The sequence below is a fragment of the Schistocerca gregaria genome, chromosome 3 (genome assembly GCF_023897955.1).
Source record: "Schistocerca gregaria isolate iqSchGreg1 chromosome 3, iqSchGreg1.2, whole genome shotgun sequence".
In the NCBI taxonomy this organism is placed as follows: Eukaryota; Metazoa; Arthropoda; class Insecta; order Orthoptera; family Acrididae; genus Schistocerca; species Schistocerca gregaria.
Window position 1 is genome coordinate 715,326,160 of NC_064922.1, and position 21,875 is coordinate 715,348,034.

Below are 21,875 nucleotides of genomic sequence, written 5' to 3' on the forward strand. Positions count from 1 at the left end.
CTCATTAGTTATGTGATCTACCGATCTAATCTTCAGCATTCTTCTGTAGCACCACATTTCGAAAGCTTCTATTCTCTTCTTGTCCAAACTATTTATCGTCCATGTTTCACTTCCATACATGGCTACACTCCATATAAATACTTTCAGAAACGATTTCCTGACACTTAAATCGACACTGGATGTTAACAAATTTCTCTTCTTCGGAAACGCTTTCCTTACCATTGCCAGTCTACATTTCTTATCCTTTCTACTTCGACCATCATCAGTTATTTTGCTTCCCAAATAGCAAAACTCCTTTACTACTTTAAGTGTCTCATTTCCTAATCTAATTCCCTCAGCATCACCAGACTTAATTCGACTACATTCCATGACCCTCGTTTTGCTTTTGCTGATGTTCATCTTATATCCTCCTTTCAAGACACTGTCCATTCCATTCAACTGCTCTTCCAAGTCCTTTGCTGTCTATGACAGAATTACAATGTCATCGGCGAACCTCAAAGTTTTTATTTCTTCTCCATGGATTTTAATACCTACTCCGAATTTTTCTTTTGTTTCCTTTACTGCTTCCTCAATATACAGATTGAATAACATCGGTGATAGGCTACAACTTTGTCTCACTCCCTTCCCAATCACTGGTTCCCTTTCGTGCCCCTCGACTCTTATAACTGCCATCTGGTTTCTGTACAAATTGTAAATAGCCTTTCGCTCCCTATATTTTACCCCTGCCACCTTCCGAATTTGAAAGAGAGTATTCCAGTCAACATTGCACAAAAGCTTTCTCCAAGTCTACAAATGCTAGAAACGTAGGTTTGCCTTTCCTTAATCTTTCTTCTGAGATAAGTCGTAAGGTAAGTATTGCCTCACGTGTTCCAACATTTCTACGGAATCCAAACTGATCTTCGCTGAGATCAGCTTCTACCAGTTTTTCCATTCGTCTGTAGAGAATACGGTTTAGTATTTTGCATCCGTGACTTATTAAACTGATTGTTCGGTAATTTTCACATCTCTCAGCACCTGCTTTCTTTGGGAGCCGAATTATTATATTCTTCTTAAAGTCTGAGGGTATTTCGCTTGTCTCATAAATCTTGCTCATTAGATGGTAGAGTTTTGTCAGGAATGGCTCTCCCAAGGCCGTCAGTAGTTCTAATGGAATGTTGTCTACTCCCGGAGCCTTGTTTCGCCTCAGGTCTTTCAATGCTCTGTCAAACTCTTCGCGCAGTATCGTATCTCCCATTTCATCTTTATCTACATCCTCTTCCATTTCCATAATATTTTCCTCAAGTACATTGCCCTTGTATAGGCCCTCTATATACTCCCTCCACGCCTCTGTTTTCCCTTCTTCGCTTAGAACTGGGTTTCCATCTGAGCTCTTGATATTCATACAAGTGGTTCTCTTTTCTCCAAAGGTCTCTTTAATTTTCCTGTAGGCAGTATCTATCTTACCCCTAGTGAGATAAGTCTCTACATCCTTACATTTGTCCTCTAGCCATCCCTGCTTAGCCATTTTGCACTTCCTGTCGATCTCATTTTTGAGATGTTTTTTTTGCCTGCTTCATTTACTGCATTTTTATATTTTCTCCTTTCATCAATTAAATTCAGTATTTCTCCCGTTACCCAAGGATTTTTATGAGCCCTCGTCTTTTTACCTACTAGGTCCTCTGCTGCCTTCACTACTTCATCTCTCAAAGCTACCCATTCTTCTTCTACTGTATTTCGTTTTCCCATTGCTGTCAATTGTTCCCTTATGCTCTCCCTGAAACTCTGTACAACCTCTGGTTTAGTCAGTTTATCCAGGTCCCATCTCCTTAAATTCCGACTTTTTTGCAGTTTCTTCAGTTTTCATGTACAGTTCATAACCAATAGATTGTGGTCAGAGTTCACATCTGCCCCTGGAAATGTCCTACAATTTCAAACCTGGTTCCTAAATCTCTGTCTTACCATTATAGAATCTATCTGATATCTTTTAGTATCTCCAGGGTTCTTCCATGTATACAACCTTCTTTTATGATTCTTGAACCAAGTGTTAGCTATGATTAAGTTATGCTCTGGGCAAAATTCTACCAGACGGCTTCCTCTTTCATTTCTTAGCCCCAACCCATATTCACCTACTACGGTACCCTCTCTCCCTTTTCCTGCTACTGAATTCCAGTCACCCATGACTATTAAATTTTCGTCTTCCTTCACTATCTGAATAATTTCTTTTACTTCACCATACATTTCTTCAATTACTTCGTCATCTGCAGAGCTAGTTGGCATATAAACTTGTACTACTGTAGTAGGCGTGGGCTTCGTGTCTATCTTGGCCACAATAATGCGTTCACTATGCTGTTTGTAGTAGCTTACTCGCACTCCTATTTTTTTATTCATTATTAAACCGACACCTGCATTACCCCTATTTGATTTTGTATTTATAACCCTGTATTCACCTGACCAGATGTCTTGTTCCTGCTGCCACCGAACTTCACTAATTACCACTATATCTAACTTTAACCTATCCATTTCCCTTTTTAAATTTTCTAACCTACCTGCCCGATTAAGGGATCTGACATTCCACGCTCCGAGCCGTATAACACACGTTTTCATTCTCCTGATAACAACGTCCTCTTGAGTAGTCCCCGCCCTGAGATCCGAATGGGGAACTATTTTACCTCCGGAATGTTTTACCCAAGAGGACGCCATCATCATTTAATCATACAGTAAGGCTGCATGCCCTCGGGAAAAATTAAGACCGTAGTTTCCCCTTGCTTTCAGCCGTTCGCAGTACCAGCACAGCAAGGCTGTTTTGGTTAGTGTTACAAGGACAGATCAGTCAATCATCCAGACTGTTGCCCCTGCAACTACTGAAAAGGCTGCTGCCCCTCTTCAGGAACCACACTTTTGTCTGGCCTCTCAACAGATACCCCTCCGTTGTGGTTGCACCTACGGTACGGCTATCTGTATCGTTGCGGCACGCAAGCCTCCACACCAACGGCAGTCCATGGTTCTTGGGGGGTAAACGAATTTATAGTTCTAATTATACAGACACAATATTCATATCACGTACATCTGGCTGTGGAGCAGCTGACTGAAGAACCTAGCAGCGACAGGACGGTAAAAATCTGGCTTCGCAGATCTTTGTATACACATCAAAAAAGGTTTTATCATCCCGGTTCTCAGAACTCCGACAGCCGATGAGTTCCAGTCATTCCACCGGGGAGGAGGTATACGGCTCGAGTTGTCTGTAGTTCAACCATGCCTACACGGTCAATACCGTGGTTCGATAGCGTCCGCATTGTTACTTTCTTCCAGGTAGAGCTCTCAACCAGAGAAGTGTCCAGGTGTCTCGGAGTGAACCAATGCGATGTTGTTCGGACATGGAGGAGACATAGAGAGACAGGAACTGTCGATGACATGCCTCGCTCAGGACGCTCAAGGGTCACTACTGCAGTGGATGACCGCTACCTACGGATTATGACTCGGAGGCACCCTGACAGCAATGACACCATGTTGAATAATGCTTTTCGTGAAGCCGCAAGACGTCGTGTTACGACGCAAAGCGTGCGCAATACGCTGCATGATGCGCAACTTCTCTCCCTACGTCCATGGCGAGGTCCATCTTTACAACCACGACACCATGCAGCACAGTACAGATGTGCTCAACAAAATGCCGAATGGAACCGCTCATGATTGGCATCACGTATTCTTCACCGATCAATGTTGCATGTACCTTCAACCAGACAATTGTCATAGACGTGTTTGGAGGCAACCCGGCCATTCTGAACGACTTAGACACACTTTCCAGCGAGTGCAGCAAGGTGGAGGTTCCCTGCTGTTTTGGGATGGAATTTTGTGGGGCCGACGTACGCACCTGGTGATAATGGAAATCGCCGTAACGGCTGTACGATACGTGAATGACACCCTCCGACCTATATTGCAACCATATCGGCAGCATAATGGTGAGGCATTCGTCTTGATGGACAACAATTCGCTCCTATCGTGGACGTCTTGTGAATGACTTCCTTCAGGAAAACATCGCTCAACTAGAGTGGCCAGCATGTTCTCCAGGCATGAACCCCATCGAACATGCCTCGGATAAATTGAAAAGGGCTGTTTATGTACGCCGTAACCCACCAGCCAAATTGCCGATGAGGAGAGAGACAATCTGGACCAACAATACCTTAATGAACTTGTGGGTAGTATGCCACGGCAAACACAGGTGTCGGTGTGTGGTGGTACAAGATGCAATGTGGTTTTCATGAGCAGTAAAAAGGGTGGAAATGATGTTTATGTTTATCTCTATTCCAGTTTTCTGTACAGGTTCTGGGACTCTCGGAACCGAGGTGATGAAACATTTTTTGTTGTTTGTATTTTAGTGTGGAATTTGGAAGGAGATCTAATACGAAGAATGGAATTGTTAGAGTTAGATCGACTGGAAAAGTGCCCACAATTCTTCATGTATGCTCTTTAGAGCCCAGACTTTCTTGCTTCGAATGGTCATTCCTGTCAGATCGCTTAGTATTGACCATTACTCTTGAGACATCATGCAAGGAGCTCTTCAACGACGTCACCCAGGCTAGACTGATGAAGTGGAAAAGAAATGACATCACTTATTTTGCGCATTTTTTTGAGCTGTATTTTCCCAGAAGGAGCCTCTCAGTAGATAAATGTGTTCAGTGGGAATGGAGCTGTACCAATAACTCAGTTTCGAAAAAGTGACTTACCTGATTTTTTCCATGTCCCTTGGTTTTATTTGTTTTTGCATTTTGTTATTGAGTGCCTTTAAAGTGCATTTTATATCGGATTAACTTAGACAGCCAGATGATGGGAGCTAAAATCACTTAAACTCTGTGCCCTATAAATTAAATGATTCCATTAATTCCTCTGCAACGATGGATCTCATCGATTACAACAATAATTCTGGATGCTGACCATTCCAGCAGACTGGACCCTGGGTTCATTTGAGCTACATTTGTTATGTTACAATTATTAAATAATAAGAAGAAACATTAATTCAGAGTACGTAGCTTATAGGAAAACACACTTCACAGAAATATCACAGTTTACAAGGTCGACAATAACAAAGCGTTTAGCATGTTGTTTCAGAGTTGCCAATTTAATTTTGGCAGACAATCACAGTAAATGCATTAATTGCAAGTCACTCGACCTTCCCCAATGACACTTCACGCTGAACTGCTGCTGGTATCTCTCAAAAACGTGTATATATACATGCATCTCTCCTCCAGATCATACGATGTGAGGTCACGAAGTATGTACTTCAAGGAAGAAGTAGTTGCCTGGTAGAAAGAAGTATTTTTAATTTATAACAGAAAAAGAGATTTTCATATACTAATTAAATCAAAGCCTACAAACAGCAACAATAGTACAGTCATCTATTCCATCCACAAACCATCCTGCCATCTTAGAAAAATAAAGTAAGTTTAATGTTTACGAAATCTGTAAAACGTCGTGTAAATATCGCACCTAAAAGAATTTGTTGGCTGATTCCAAAACTGCTCTTAGATTTCACGATGGCAGTCACATTTCCAAAATTTTGGATACCAAAATATGAAGAGTAAGATGTGTAAATATTGTGTCGCTACTAACTCACCTGGTGTATTTGAAATCAGCTCTAGGTGTAAAACATTATCTATCGTCCCCTAACATCAGTTTCGGCCTCGATATTTGAAAACATTGCTTAAATGGATATTGATATTGCACAGTGGATCCCATTGTCCAATCGTGATAGGGTTTTCTAACTAGGCAAAAGAGTAGGTATCTAATGAAATCTGTTATCCTATCGTGTTCTTTAATTGTTATATATGCTCAATTTATTTTATCAAAATATGGGTTAACGGTTTTCTCTGGCTTTAAAATTCTTAGTACTGATTTCTTATAGGATCTGAAAATAAAATTTCAGAAGGTTTGTTTAACATCTAAGGGATTTGTATATAGCCAGAAATATTGTGTTGATGTTATAAGCATGTGTCCTGGAAAAGTAAAACTTACTATCAGGTTAGATTAGAATGAGAGTTTGTTTTAAGATGTTGCGATCATCTTTGCTCCTGTAATAGATAATTGCTTAAATTATGTGTCAAGCTACAGTATTAAATGAGTCTTTATGATCGTTTTATTCTTTCAGTTGAGGCCTAAGGAGCTCCTTCCAGTAATGGTATGGATTCACGGCGGTGGTTTTATGGAAGGCAGTGCCACAACCTATGAATATGGATATCTTATGGACTACGACGTAGTTGTTGTCGCTATTAACTACCGTCTTGGTCCACTCGGTAAGAACTAATATCGAATGAGCTTTCCATAACGACAATCAGCAACTGATTGTCGTTGAACATTGTCATTTAAAGTAGTCAAATATATCACTGGCATATGCAAATGAAGGTATCACCGGCAAGAGACACAGCAACCGTTGTAATTAATGTGCAGACAAACCGCCATAGGTGGAGTATGGTATTTTTCTACTTGTTCCACTAGTCCACCTCCTCAGACACAAGCATCTTGTAATGTTCACTGCCCTCGTCGCAACATGTTGCTTTCCGCAGCTCGTGGTCGTGCGGTAGCGTTGTCGCTTCCCACGCCCGGTTTCCCGGGTTCGACTTCCGGCGAGGTCAGGGATTTTCTTTGCCTCGTGATGACTGGGTGTTGTGTGATGTCCTTAGGTTGGTTAGGTTTAAGTAGTTCCAAGTTCTAGGGGACTGATGACCGTAGATGTTAAGTCCCATAGTTCTCAGAGCCACTTTTTTTTTTTTTTTTTTTTTTTTTTTTTTTTTTTTTTTTTTTTTTTACAAGTTGAAGGTTTCAGGCACCGCTCGCCACCATCGCCAACGCTAACGCAGCTCAGAGGAACTGGTCAAAGCAAGGGAAAATATAAAGCGAAAGAAACACAAAGAGGAAAACCGCGATGACAAATGATAGGCGTAAGATCAGATGTCTACAGTACACAAAATTCATAACTTATGCCAATTTCTTCAAAGACGTGTATCTGCAATGGACGAACAACTAACAAATGTCGTTCAAAGTGGCTTTCGCAAAAACAGATCATACCCTAACTAAATAAACAGTACTTTAAGGAATAGCTAAGCAGAAAATTACCTAGAATATAAAGTATTAACTAATAATTTCACTTACTATTAGAATCATTTTAAAAGAGTAAGATTAGTAGGACCTATGTGCAGCAGACAAACAATAGATATTTTAGATGGTGGCACAATGATGGAGCCATACCGACGTCTTTGACAAAAATTGGTACATCCTCATGTAGTATCTTTAATTCCGTTGTTCAGAACGTTGTTGATGTCTAACAGACGATATTACCCACATAGTTTAAAGTTAACGACACTACCTTAGATACAACGCTTTCTGCAAACTATGAAATAAGACATTCACGTTGTTGAATGGCCCACAGGAGTGCAGTCTGAATATCTCTAAGATAGTCACCAACTTCTGACATTCAAAGAAAGTTAGCTACACTTTGATAAGGTCGTTTATTACAAACAGATAATACAATCGCATGCACCTTAGTTGAAACGTGACGTACACACCAAATGGTGACATCAGTGTAAAACTCCAAACATTTCAGGCTTTGTCATATCTTTGCGAAGAACAAAAGGAAAAGAATACTGAACTGTACAGTATGACGATTGTAACAGTTTTGGTCTATGTGCGTGAACGTAAAATACATGCACAACAACTGTTAACTAATATTAGAATGTGACGTAGTCAGCGAAATAAAAATATCAAATAAGTTTACAGATATTTTATGTGACTGAGGAAATTATAATATAGAGGAGCAAAAGTGAAACATATAGCAATAATGGTGCTAGAATACGCAATACGCTACTCAACTATATGGAGAAATATGATATAATGAAGTCTTTAAATGGATTTTTTAGTAATTTATTGATAGTCAACATGAAATACTTGGTGAAGCAGCACTGGAACTCTCCTAAGATTAGGATAATCCCGAAGTGATGAAATCGAATACTTTTCAGAATCCTATAAGTAATGAGGAAACTGAATTAGGGGCATTCTGCGGGTAATGCAGTGAGCTGTGCTGCATGTCCGTAGTCTAGAATGCTTGTCTCTTCCCGAACAGCTGTTGTATTACCAACGCACAAGAACGGTACACATGAAACTTTCTGTCAGATTAAAACGATGTGCTACATTGGGACTCAAACCCAGAACATTAGTATTTGGCGGACAAGTGGTCTACCGACTGATCTACCCACGCATGATTCCCGACCCCTCCTCACGGCACACAGTTTTAATCTGCCAGAAAGTTTCATATCACCGCACACTCCGCTGCAGAGTCAAAAATTAATTCTGGAGACATTCTCCAGGCTGTGGCTAAGCCATGTCTCCGCATTATCTTTTCTCCATTAGTGCTAGCCCTACATGTTTCTCAGGAGAACGTCTGTGAAGTTTGGAAGGCAGGACGTAAAGCTGGCGGAAATTACTCTATGAGCACGGATCGTGAGTAGCGGTGGTTATACAAAACTATGTTAGAGACCACATACGAAGTGGGTCATCTTCCTTCATCCGAGTCTTTTTTTGTTGCATTGCCACGTAACCTTGGTACCATTGCTGGAATTCCTATGTTGTTGTGACGTCCCTTACCAAAAGAGATTGATACATATCTTTTGCTACTTAGTCCATCAGATGTTATATTTTATCGGCTTCTGTCATATTAAGATCTACAGCATAGTAAATGGTCAAAATTGCTCTGAGCACTATGGGACTTAACATCTGAGGTCATCAGGCCCCTAGAGCTTAGACCTACCTAAAACTAAGTAACCTAAGGACGTAACACACATCTATGTCCGAGGCAGGATTCGAACCTGCGACCGTAGCGGTTGCGTGGTTCCAGACTGAAGCGCCTAGAAACGCTCGGCCACACAGGCCGGCTTACAGCATAGCATAGTGTCAAAACTTTCAGTATGTAAGACCATGTCGTTCCGCGAAAATGTTAGACCCCGTTCTCTAGTTATTGTTCCGCTAAGGGGATCTGCTACAAATGTTTTATTTAGTTCGCCCTGCAAATTGTCTCATCAAAAGAGCTTTTCCTCATGTTCTCGAACCATTTTTGGACTGTGCCGTGCAAGTAAAAGTACCCATTTACCTATCACATCACTTCGTCCCACCTATTGTATTTAATAACTCTATCGAATCTTTTCGGCTATTCAGCCGGGTCCTGACCAACGTCCAACACTGATGGATGGCTGATATGCAGCTGAGTTACTGCTGATTTTGAATCCATTTTATTCGTAAACATTCCAATCTACAAATGTTGTTCTTCGGTTTCTGTCTGTGTAGGCATTGCTTTCGCAAAAACAGATCATACCCTAACTAAATAAACAGTACTTTAAGGAATAGGTAAGCAGAAAATTACCCAGAATATAAATTATTAACTAATAGTTTCACTGACTATTAGAATCGTTTTAAAAGAGTAAGATTAGTAGGACCTTTGTGCAACAGACAAATAATAGATATTTTAGATGGTTAGGTTAGGTTAGTGTTGTTTAACGTACCGTCGACAACGAGGTCATTAGAGACGGAGCGCAAGCTCGGGATAGGGAAGGATGGGGAAGGAAATCGGCCGTGCCCTTTCAAAGGAACCATCCCGGCATTTGCCTGAAACGGTTTAGGGAAATCACGGAAAACCTAAAACAGGATGGCTGGAGACGGGATTGAACCGTCTGCCTCCCGAATGAGATCCTGCACCGGCAACACTTTCTCAATTATGGACAGCTTTAGAGCCAATATGGCCCAATATTTCTGCTTGGGACTTGCAAAGACTTGTTCAATCCTTTATTTTTCTAAGATGGCAGGACGGTTTGTGGATGGAATAGATGACTGTACTATTGTTGCTGTTTGTACGCTTTGATTTAATTAGTAAGGAGACATATTTATGGTTGTTTGGTAGCTTGGTGCTTTTTTCTCCTGTTTGACGCCGCTTCGGCGACTTGGGCATCGATGAAGATGAGATGAAATAATTAGTACAACACCCCAGATCCCGTCCCTGAGCAAAAGAATTCTGCAGCGGAGTCGGAAATTTAACCCAGAACCCCGCGATCTAGAGGCAATAGCGCTAACCATAAGGCCACGAGGTGCAGGGTGTCGCGTCATAATTACAACCAAGTTCAAAGCCTGTAGCAGGGTCGTCACTGAAGTACACTACCAACGGAGGGTAGGTCTCAGACACGACCAGACGATTCGGCTCATATTTGGCAGGTTGCTTTTGTACAACCTAGAATGAAAAAAGTATTCTGGGTCAATACCCACTCGTTTTTGAGAAAACCACCCCAAAATTTCATGAAGCACAAGCGATACAGAATTAACGGGATCGATAAATAATTGAAAACTGAGCATTTCTTATCACATGTGGGATCCGCAAACGTATACAATATTTTACTATAAATCGAAGGAAGAAACTCTTACCGGTACCACTTACAGTGAGATGTAAGAAGTCGTGGGATATCTGCTAATAACGTTCCAGACGTTTTTTTCTAGCGTAGTGCAGCAACACGACGTGGAAGGATTGAACAAGTCGTTGCAAGTCCCAATCAGAAATATTGGGCAATGTTGGCTCTAAGGCAGTCCATAATTGAGAAAGTGTTGGCGGTGCAGGATGTTGTGAACGAATTGACCTCTAGGGTATGTTCCACAAATGTTCGATGGGACTCATATCGGTCGATCTCGGTTACCAGATCAATAGCTCGAACTGTCCATAATGATCTTCAAGCCAATTGTTAACAGTTGTGGCCCGGTGATACGGCACATTGTCATCTATAAAAATTCCGTCATTGTTCTGAAGTCCATGAACAGGTGAAAATGACCTCCAAGTAGCCGAACATAACAATTTTCCATCAATTATCCGTACAGTTAGAGCAGAGGACCCAGTCCATTCCGTGTTAACACAGCCCGCACCAATGTGGAGCCACCATCAGCTTAAACATTGGTTTATTGATAACTTGGATCCATGGCTACGATGGGTCAGCGCCACACTTCAAACTCTGAAATCAGATCTTACCAACCGAAATCGGAACGCATCTGACCAGAACAGGGTTTTCTAATCGTCTAGGGTCCAATGATATGGTCATGAGCCCAGGAGATGCGCCGCAGGCGATATCGTGCAGTTATCAAAGGCACTGGCGTAGGTCGTCTGCTGCGATGGACAATTAACGCAAAAATTCGTCGCACTGTCCTAACGGATACTGAGTCTTGCACGGCTCGTGTTTATCCCATTTATTGTTTGTTATCTTCTATTACGGTACTGCCGCCTCAGTTTCTTCTTCCATTTTCTGGCGTCACTAACTTCCTGCCTTACTTGCCCGTGAGCGGCAGCAACAGCGCCTATCGATAAGTGCACTGTTGTACCATCTCTGGAGCGACCGGTAGTATTTCCGGGTCGTCATGTGTCTGGCAGTCAGTTAGGAGCAGACCAGGAGTGCAGTCGGGACGCAGCAGCAGAGAAGTCGAGGGCGGAGCGCCGGTGAGGCGCCGACAGCCAGTACTCGCCGACAGCTGGCGACACACATGAACTGTCCGACGGACGGAGATTGGAGCAGGACGACCGCTGGCTGATCGTTTAGTTGGTCGTCTCACCGGCTGACGTATATTTGGTCCTTTCACCGTTTCCGGGCCTGGCACTCGGTCGGTTGGTGTGGAGCAGCGAGAAATTCTCCGCGGGACGTAGTTCGGCCGGTGCCACTCGCAGTCTCTACGCGGTGTCGGAGTGTGTGGTGCTGTTCCCGTAGCTACGAGGTCTGTGGCTCACCGACCCTGGACACGAAAGCTGAGTTTTGCTTTAATCTACCAGCAAGTCAAGATAGTCCATATTGTGTCGTTTGGAGTTCGTAGTCAGCTATTGGGATATTCCCGTGAGTGACAACGTGGTTTTCAAAGTGGAAAGTTCTAACCACCCTTCGGTGGAGTTTCAGTGTATTTGGTTATCTGAATTGAAGTGCACCAGCGGAATCTTCTCCCTTGTGGCCATTAACGTTCTGGTTACCTGCTCTGGCTGGTGACGTAAATTTCAGGCAGTGTAGTTCCCTCATGGTGTTGTTGCTGTCCAGCACGGTATGTAGTTTGACAGCTCCATGTATGATTGGTTGTGGTCGCCAATATCTTCTATGTTGTTCCGTTGAACTCCGTGTTGTGCCCTGGTCGGGTGAAGTGGAAGTTATCTTGTTGGTTAGTCCGTTTACTGTCGGCCGGTTGGGTTGTTGTCGTATCGTGAATGGTTGGGCCGACTATCTGTCTCACTTAAGGGGACCACACCGTCGTTCAGGTCGAAAAAAATCGATTTTCGGTTTCCATCATGTTTCGATAGATAAGGTTTTATTTAAGTACTCTGAAAAGGATTTTGCTGAAAATTTATTCGAGCATTTAAAGGGCATTTTCCTACTACCTGTGTTTATGTGCCATGACCACTTTTCTGTCACCCACTTTTCTGCATATATTTTAGATCTTTATATCCCCTACATTGCACGTTCGGGATTTTTTTTACTCCCTAGTGTGTTAGCTATCCTATTCTTTTGTTTCTGCTGTTTGTAAACAACACGCTTTCAAACATGCGGTTAGTTTTGTTCAAGTGTGATTGGGAGTAGTTGTTACAAAAAACTTGCAGGTGTACTATGGGTAGGCAATTAGAAGAAAAAAAACTGAAGGCAATGGAGAGAGATGTTTGGGTCATATTCTTACATGAGTCCTCAACTGATAATAAGCCATGTCATGGATTCTGTCCATCAGCAGAAAATTCGTGGTGCAAATACAATAGGGCTCAGGTAATTGGAGAATCTTTTTCTCACCAGCATTATCTTCCTGCTGCTGTTATTACAGCAATTAAACCTATTTTCAGTGACTTGGCTCATCCTGACCTTCTAAGGAAATGTCTGCATGTGCACAAACAGAACCCAAATGAATGTTTCAACAGCATAATTTAGAACCGTCTTCCTGAAACTGTATTTGTAGGCATGCATGCAATGAAACTAGGAGTGCATTATGCTGTTATTACATTCAGTTGTGGTAATATTGGGAAGCGTTGGATACTGAAGGAGCTGGGAATTTATCCTGGTGAAAATGATCACTGGGCTGCAAATTGCGATAAAATGAGGATAACCGATGCAGACAAGTCTGTATCCAATAAGGCCAAGAAAGCAAGACAAACATGCAGGAAAGTGAAAAAGAAGCTGGGAGACCTGCTAGAGGCCAAAGAAGGACTGTCATATGCAGCAGGACAGTTTTAATTAACCGCAAGTAACAAATTTCAAAAGTTTTTTCTTTAAAGTCAGAGTCCCGCAAAATAAAATTTTCAGTACATATGCCCCATTATACCAGAAACTATCATATATAAATGAATAAAATTTTCAGAGACTCTGAATAACATAAAAAGTCACCTCTGGTACTACATTCATTAATATTCCCTCATTAGGAAGTTCACAAAAAATATTTTCTACAGAAAAAACCTAATTTTTTGTTAATAAATTAAAAAAAATTATTTCTTAAAAACTATAAAATGGATAAAGTAGATTATAGTACAGTTGACTCTATTAGCACCATCAAACATACAGTAAAAATATTAAGATGGCGCATCAAATAGTTTTTTAAGAAATGGGTCAAATGCTTGCCTAAATTAACATGGGTTGGATAGGCAGGGTGTGGTCCTCTTAATCGAGCGTTAGTGTTTGAATCCCTGGACGACCCTCGAACATCTGAGCGCCTTTGGGTAAACTGACTTTTTTTATTTGTTCTTGTGTGTACTTGTACGGCTTCTATCCGATTTTTTTAAATTAAGGTTGTTTTGCCCTTAAGGTGTAAGATTCTTTAGACCTTCAGCCTGATTTAAAGAAATGTTTCACGTAAAGCCTTTGGTATTTAAAAAAATAATGTTATGGAGTTTTAAGTGTTAGGCCTTCAGCCCATTTGAATTTAACTTGTTTGCTGTTGAAGTGTCTGATTCTTTGGGCCTTCAGCCTAAATAAAAAAGTGTTGTAAGATTAGGCTTGCCTTTTAAATTTCTGATTATGCTTACGTTTTAAGTTATTGGCCTTCAGCCGTTTTTAAATTAAAGTGGTTTTCAGCCGGTAATTATGTCTCAAAGGTTAAAGATGTGTGTTTAAAAAAATTTGTTGGGGCTCTTGTAACGTTTGATCAAACAATAAAGTTGAATGTTCAGGTGTAACTTACAGCGCCTTATTTTGGCCCCTTTCCGCAATTTAAACAACCTGTCTTGTCATGCGGCTTAAGCTGGGCGTCTCAGATACGTTCGTCGCACATCCCACATATATTTATCTGATTATTTCACGCTGTGTTGCTTGTCTGTTAGCTCTGACAACGCTATCCAAACTTCGCTGTTCTCGCTCGGTCTTCACTGAAGGTCGTCGGCCTCTGCGTTGTCCGTGGTAAGAGGTAATCGCTGAAACTTTGTATTTTCGCTCACTCTTGACACGATGGATCTCTTAAAATAGAATTCCATAACGATTTCCAAAATGAGGTGTTCCATGTGTCTAGTTTCAACTAGCATTCTGCATTCAAAGTCTGTTAATTGCCGTTGTGAGGCCAGAATGACGTCGGAAACCTTTTCACGTGAATCATCTTAGTGCAAATGACAGGTCCGCCTTTTATACCTTGTGTAGCTATATTATCGCCATCAGTGTATGTGCATATCGCTGTCCCGTAGTTTTTTGTGAACTCAGTGTATGTATCCACAAGGTAAAACCTGTTAAACGAAATCGCCACTGGCGTTTCGGTCAAGGCTTCTGTCTGCAAAACAGAGAACCCTTTTTCGAGTCCTCAATGCATTCTGCAGTTCTTTTTCTTTTTTTCATTTATATTTTTCCCGCATCGAAATTGGTAGGAATGGGAACGTTAATAGTGTAAGTAAATCAATATTGAATAACAACGTGATACATAAACAAATTCATCAAACGACTTGGTTTAGTGAGTATTTAAAATTGTAAGCCTCGCCGGCTGGTTTGACCGAGCGGTTCTAGGCGCTACAGTCTGGAACCGCGCGACCGCTACGGTAGCAGGTTCGAATCCTGCCTCGGGCATGGATGTGTGTGATGTCCTTAGGTTAGATAGGTTTAAGTAGTTCTAAGTTCTAGGGGACTGATAACCTCAAAAGTTAAGTCCTATAGTGCTTAGAGCCATTTGAATCATTTTATTGTAAGCCTCGTTGTAAGAAAGCAATTTTGTGTAACATTGCTACGATAATGGGCACTCAGCGTACGTTAATGCAAAAGGGAAAAAATGAACCACTGTTGTAATTGTAGTATACATATGTAGTATAAATAAAATAAAGTTTTCGAAAGGGGCAGTACTTTTCACAGCGTTTGGAATATTGGTAAGTTATGTTTTCCTTTGCTTATAAGAAACTAATAATTTGGTCCTAGGAGTATAGAAGAGGTCAATAGTTTAACTGACTTATGAAAAAATGTTTACATCAGTTTCCATTGATCTAGGAAAGTGATAAATTGCACTTCCAAAACACATCTTATAAACAGTTTAGAACCAAATGTCCCTGATAACATTTTTGACTGATACTGGATTCCTAGAGTGCATAAACAAATACCGTCACGTGTGACAGCATGTTAACAGATAACGACAGTCGGTCGACTCTGTTTTTCATTATCCATCGACCTGGTCAATTTTGAGTCGGTTTCACGGCATGAATTTTAGGGCTGCTGTTTTAAGCGATGTGCCAAATATGTAGTGGCGGCTTTTTGTCATCTACTAATGTGCTACAGCACCATGGAAAAATAGCACTAAAATCATGCTATCTCTATTCGAATGTGGGATGGAAATCACACCAAAATTATGCCGCTTCTCTTAGAGTGGTTGCTGGTGTGCGTATAAAACGGACGAAAACATGATTTTTAGCAGTCTCTCCGCCATAACTAGAAATTAGTGGTGAGTGCTGAAATGATGGTGAGCTATATTATGATCAACTCAGAGGAGGGACACAGCTGTTTTCTACTGCGCGTGGTCCTAAGTGACATCATCCGTTGCGGCACCTATGAGCGCTACATTGCTCACAGCACCAGGCCAGTATTGCACTGTGCATTATGAGGAATTTTTGAGGAAAAGTTGGTGTGATGGCATTATGGCTGAGTGGTCCACCGCACACACTGGCGATTCGTTGGCGCAGCTTCAGTCCCTGCTCCTAGCAATCTTCCTTTTTCCATTTCATTTTATTCCTCGCACTGTCGAACGACTAATTACAAAATTTAAATACATTAAAACATTTTAGTTTATACACTTAAAAATAAAATATTCAAGTTAGTTATGATTACTACCCTTGAAAGAAGCAGTTTGGTAAAATTTTGTCTGAGCTACACGAAAAATACAAGCAGAACCAGTTGGCCGTCTGAGGCATTTACCGTGTAAGCACTGAAAGCACGTTTACCTACTGCAGGCAAAACAAAACTGAATCCCTGGCTGGAAACTACTACTATTTATACAAAAACCGAAGAGTCCAGAACAAACAAACATGACGAAAAGTAATAAATTTGTACAATCTTCGACAAACCGCTGGTGGTTGGGGTTGAAGTAGCGACCCACAGCACACCGTCTGCCTACGATAAATGCTACGGCGCACTCCTTGCAGCAGACCTGGCCGCAGTTTTGTAAACTTGGTAATTCTCCTGGATATTTTCCACAAACGTGGAGAACCCGTCGTAGCGTTTCATCCATCTCTTACAAACAATGAGTATTATGTCACTCAACTGGAACGCTATGCTTTGTTAACAGAATTCAGAAGCTCTAACTTGACCTTGTTCTTTAAACTTTTCGCGACAGCGTCGGAGAAATGTGTTCAAATTGAATGGCAAAGAGTCCGGATTCGTTTATTATGGTAAAAAGACAGACGAGTGATGCAGTCTCACCACACTGTCTTTATATGCACCAAGAACAGAGACCCATGCTTCTAAGAGAGATCATATTTTCTCTTCGTCCAGCTTTAAAATGCAATGGGTAGTCAAATGAATACTTTGAAAGTGGAATTAAAAACTCGACATTTCGCGCCGATGTTCTGTAAATTGGACCAGTTTGTGGCACCAGAGACCACTGCAACAGCAGGAGCCATTTCGGCGGAAAATCGTCATGTCATGGGGGGGGGGGGGGGGGGGGGTGAAACGTTCCCAAATCCGAACGTTTGTTGTGGTTAAGCTTAAATCAGATCATTCGTGAAGTGATCAAGTTTCGCAGAGTGTCTGCAAGGTGGTTGCCATGGCAGCTGACTCCAGAATTGAAAGAGCGATGCTGGACATCTGTGAAAGACTTCTGCGGCGCTTTGAAGCAGAAGAATCCTTACAGGAGACGAAACCTAAGTATACAGCCACTAATGTAAAACAAAGAGGGCAGTCAAGGAGTGGCTCCATTCGTCAGCAGAACCGAAGGGGTGCTGTTTGCAGCCATTTGCAAGAAAGGTTTAGCTGACCCTCTTTTGGGATGAACGAGGCGGTGGCTTAGAACACTACATGTCTAGGGGAAACACCATTCAACATTAGATCATATTCCAATACGTTAAAAATTAGCTTCGACCTGCAACAAGAACAAGTTAACATGGTCTGCTGGGTGCAAGTGTCAGTTTTCAAGACGAAGGTGCTCGGCCTCATACTGCCAAAGCAGAATTTGCAACCATAGGCGACCTGCACTTTGATACTTTGATATCATCCATCATACTTACTATACTTCGCACCCAGTGATTACCTCATATCTGGGCCACTCAAAGAGGCGATGGTAGGAAAGAAATCTCGTTCTAATGAAGAGGTGCGACGAGCGGTGGATGAGTGGCTGCGCATAAGACCAAAATAAATTTATTTCGGAGGAATCAGTGCACTTTCTAAGCGTTTGAGGAAGTATGTTGAATGACAAGGAGACTATGTCGGAAAATGATATTGTGCTCCACTTTCGTTCAATAAAAATACTTAAGATTTTCATTTGATCCCCCCTCGCATTTTAGTGACTAGAACTGTATGCTAACATCTAGTGCAACTAGAGGCACTTAGGGAGCTATTTCAATTGTGCACACTTGCTTACGTTTAACGGAACAATTTTTTGTGGTAACAATAAACAACCAGAAACCTTGATGCAACTACGGACCCTGGCAGGAGAACTGCACTTGGCGGTGTTTACTTCTCAATATTCTCGGATATTCTGGATGTTATAGCTAGTTTCAACGACAACCTTAACAAGCGCCGTATGTTTGTACTCGTCCTTCAGAAAGTTTTCGTATGCCATTAAAAAGTACATCGTTCTTTTAAAGAAATACTTTTCAGTATTTCGTCTGATGTAAGAATTCGAATCAAGAACAACTGCCAACATGAGTCACTTAAAAATAGATAACCTCGGTGTTGCGAAACAGCTTAAAGATTTAAGAGAGGAAAGGGTTCCGCTCCAGACTGTATACCAGTCAGGTTAAAGGGAAGGCTTCCGCTTCAGGCTGTATAAGACTCAAGTTTCTTTCAGAGTATGTTGATGCAACAATTCCATTCTAAGCAAACACATTCAACACTCAAGACAGTAAACAGGAATAATCCGCTGAATTACTGATCCATATTACTAACGTTTATTTGCTGTAGGATATTGAAACATAAGCTGTGCTCAAAAAATTACGAAATACCTCGGAAAAAAGATTTAATAACAAACAGCCAACACGGATTCAGAAAATATTGTTCTTATGCAACACAACTAGCTCTTTATTCTCGGAAGTAATGAGTGCTATCGACAGGAGACATCAAATTCATTCGACATTCCTAGATTTCCAAAAGTCTTTTGATAAAGTTCCTCACAACCGATCTATAAACAAATTGCGTGTCTATGGCGTATCGTCTCAGTTGTGTGATCTATTCATAATTTCCTGATAGAAAGACCACAGTTCGTAATAACTGACGTAAAGTCATCGAGTAAAACAGAAGTAATATGTGGCGTTCCCCAAGGCAGTGTTACAGACCTTCTGTTGTTCCTAGTCTGCATAGATTTGGCAGATAATCTGAGCAGCTCTCTTACTATTCGCAGATAATGCTGTTATTTACCGTCAAGTAAAGTAATGAGATGATCAAACCGAATAGCAAACTGATTTATGCAGGATATTCGTACAGTGTAAAAAGTGACCATTGGCTCTGAATCACATGGGTACTAAAAATAATACGCTAAGCTTCAGTAACACGATAACTCACACAAATCTGAAGGCTGTAAACTCCATTAAAATTCTTAGCAATTACAATTAGAAATCACTCAAATTGGAACGGTAACATAGATAATTTTGTGGGTAAAACAAACTGAAGACTGTGATTTGTTGGGAAAACACTTAGAAAATTTGATAGGTCCGCTGAACAGGTAGCTTACACTACGCTTGTCGTCGCTCTTCTGGAGTTTTGCTATACGATTTGGCATCAGCGTCAGATAGGATTGATGAAGGAGATCGAAATAATTGAAAGAAAAGCGGCTCGTTTTCTATTATCTCGAAATAAGAGCGACAGTCCCACGAATATGATATGTGAATTGGGGTAGCAGTCATTAAAGCATAGGTGTCTTACGTTGCGGAAGGATCTTCTCATGAAATTTCAAGTACCATCTGCCCCCTAAGAGTGCGAAAATGTTTTGTTGGCAAGCACCTGCACAAGGAGAAATGATCATCAACATAAGAGAAATAAGGGCTCTAATCTAAAGATTTACGTATTCGTTTTTCTTGCGCCATGTTCGACAATGGAAGGTAGAGAAGTAGCTTCAATGTGGTTCGATGAACCTTCTGCCGGGCACTCAATTGTGAACTGCAGAGCAATAGTGAAGGTGTCGATTTAGATGAGAGGATTAAACGGAAAAAGAACTGCGTCCTCTTTGGGATGCTATCATTTGCTGAAAATCGCATTCTGTTATCTTGCTCCGTTCGCGAAACAAAAAGGGACGTAATGTATTGTGCATCCAATCCTAGATATGAGATTAGGTACCTGACATTACCAAAGTTCTACATCTTTATTTATGCACCACAAATGTACTTTGTTGTTTCAGGCTTCCTGAGTACAGGCGATGAGGCTTCTCCGGGTAATTATGGCTTCAAGGACCAGGTGGCGGCGCTTAGATGGGTTAAAGAGAACATCGAAGCGTTCGGCGGCGATCCTGGGAGCGTCACCATCTTTGGAGAGAGCGCTGGTGGTGCCAGCACTCACTACCTCATGCTGTCTCCGCTGGCCAAAGGTAAGTCAGGCCCAGCGTCTTTCTGCCTGTGTACTAAGGAAAGCACATAGGATTGTGAGATATTTAAAGAGACGCCCAGCAGGAATCACCATTAATCTGGCAGCTACAAGCTATGAAAAATAAATTGCATATATTGCTCTTTGATATATGGTTCAAAATGTAATCTAACAGGACCTGTGCACATTGATATGATGCCACCTTGACAATGCATTTAGTGTTACAACTTCCAGGAAGGCGAAATCCGCTTCAGGTACCTGTGAACACCGGAAAAAATGCTAACAATTTACTTAAAGTTTATGTTGCCCTAACTAAATAAAGTGGACCCTTAGTGGGACGCAAATTGTAGGGCAATAGGTGTGTTACTTGCTGAACATTTTGATACACAATTTACCACATCAGTTCTCATTTTTACTTCATTACATTTTTTTGTGAAGATCAGTTTCGTCCCTTCAACACCCACAAACCAACCAACCACTAAATTAGATGTTCTAATTGCCGGTTAGTAGTCTGGGTCTCTGCACTGACTAATTATCTTAAACGCTTGAAACTTTACGTACTTATTGACAGCATGTCCATTTAAAATACGTCATGTCATTTCAGTCACAAGTTTTTATTCTAGAAATATTTAATCCGATAACCAAAACTGAGATTACATATCTATAACTAAACTGGATATATTTATGCTACTGTTGGTAGTACATTAGTATCTGTAGTCTACTTTATTCCAAACAGTATCATGAAACAGCACAAGACAGATTTTTTGTGCATAAAGTAAACATTCAAAAATTATAATTCTTAGGAAATTCAATTCAAAGCTGAATTTGATCTACGGCTCGCTTCTGTTGTTCATCATACATACCAGCTGCAAATCTTCATAGTTTACGTGTGCCTCATCTTCTCTATTCCATTCTTTGGCCTGTTTAGTAGCCTCAAGGACTCACTTGACCGCTTTGGCCACTCTCATGGAATCAACTGCAGTGGCTGCCTCATACTGAATACAGTATATATTTCTAGCAACTTCAGATCTTCGCATCAGCGTGAAAATACTTTCTTGGACTCGTAGTAGTCATCAAGAATGACAAAAGAGCAAAAACTAAGACATCAGAAATGTTTATAAGCAAAACAAAACTCAAAAACCAAAGGTATGCTAGGAAAATATTAGTTCGTCGCAAAGAGCAGTTTCGAAAAGGGCTGCCAACTCGAGAAACAGTTGTATGGTATATCTTGCTCGAGTGGGAGTGTAATGACAACATTCAACGTGTGAAAGCAGGGTAAACTGGCATGTGGCCGAATACCGTGAGATCTTTAAAGTTGGTTTTTAAATATTTTCTCCGTGAGTAATTCAATTCTTTTAACTACCATTTTGTTAAAAAAATTCTAAGCATCATTTTAAATCGAAAACCAAAAAATCGTTTTCTTGAAGTGGATTCACAAGAAAGTGAGATTAATGTCTCTGTTGGAGTTCGAAATCACCTAGTAACTGATGAACGAAACTTTCTCTTAGCAGGTGACGATCTGTTTGAAATTAAAATATTTAATGGTATCCACTGACACTAGGCTTTAACAATGGCACGTAGAGAACAGGTATGTCTTGTTTTCGTTTTTAGTTGCAATTTGGTAGTGAGAAAAACGTTGACTGACGTCGTTATCCATACTCTAAGTCAACATGTGGCTGGTCTTGTAAC

At 41.1% G+C, this 21,875-nt stretch overlaps 1 protein-coding gene across 4 annotated transcripts in view; it reads left to right on the forward strand.

The window, feature by feature from the left end:
• The window catches only part of LOC126355184 (venom carboxylesterase-6-like), a 345,553-nt gene that overhangs the window by 41,804 nt on the left and 281,874 nt on the right, over positions 1–21,875 (forward strand). For all 4 annotated transcript variants that reach the window (XM_050005405.1, XM_050005403.1, XM_050005402.1 and 1 more), the window contains exons 3-4: positions 6,119–6,263; positions 20,005–20,190. In XM_050005405.1, the coding sequence (XP_049861362.1) occupies positions 6,119–6,263; positions 20,005–20,190 (331 nt within the window). The remainder of the gene's footprint in view (positions 1–6,118; positions 6,264–20,004; positions 20,191–21,875) is intronic.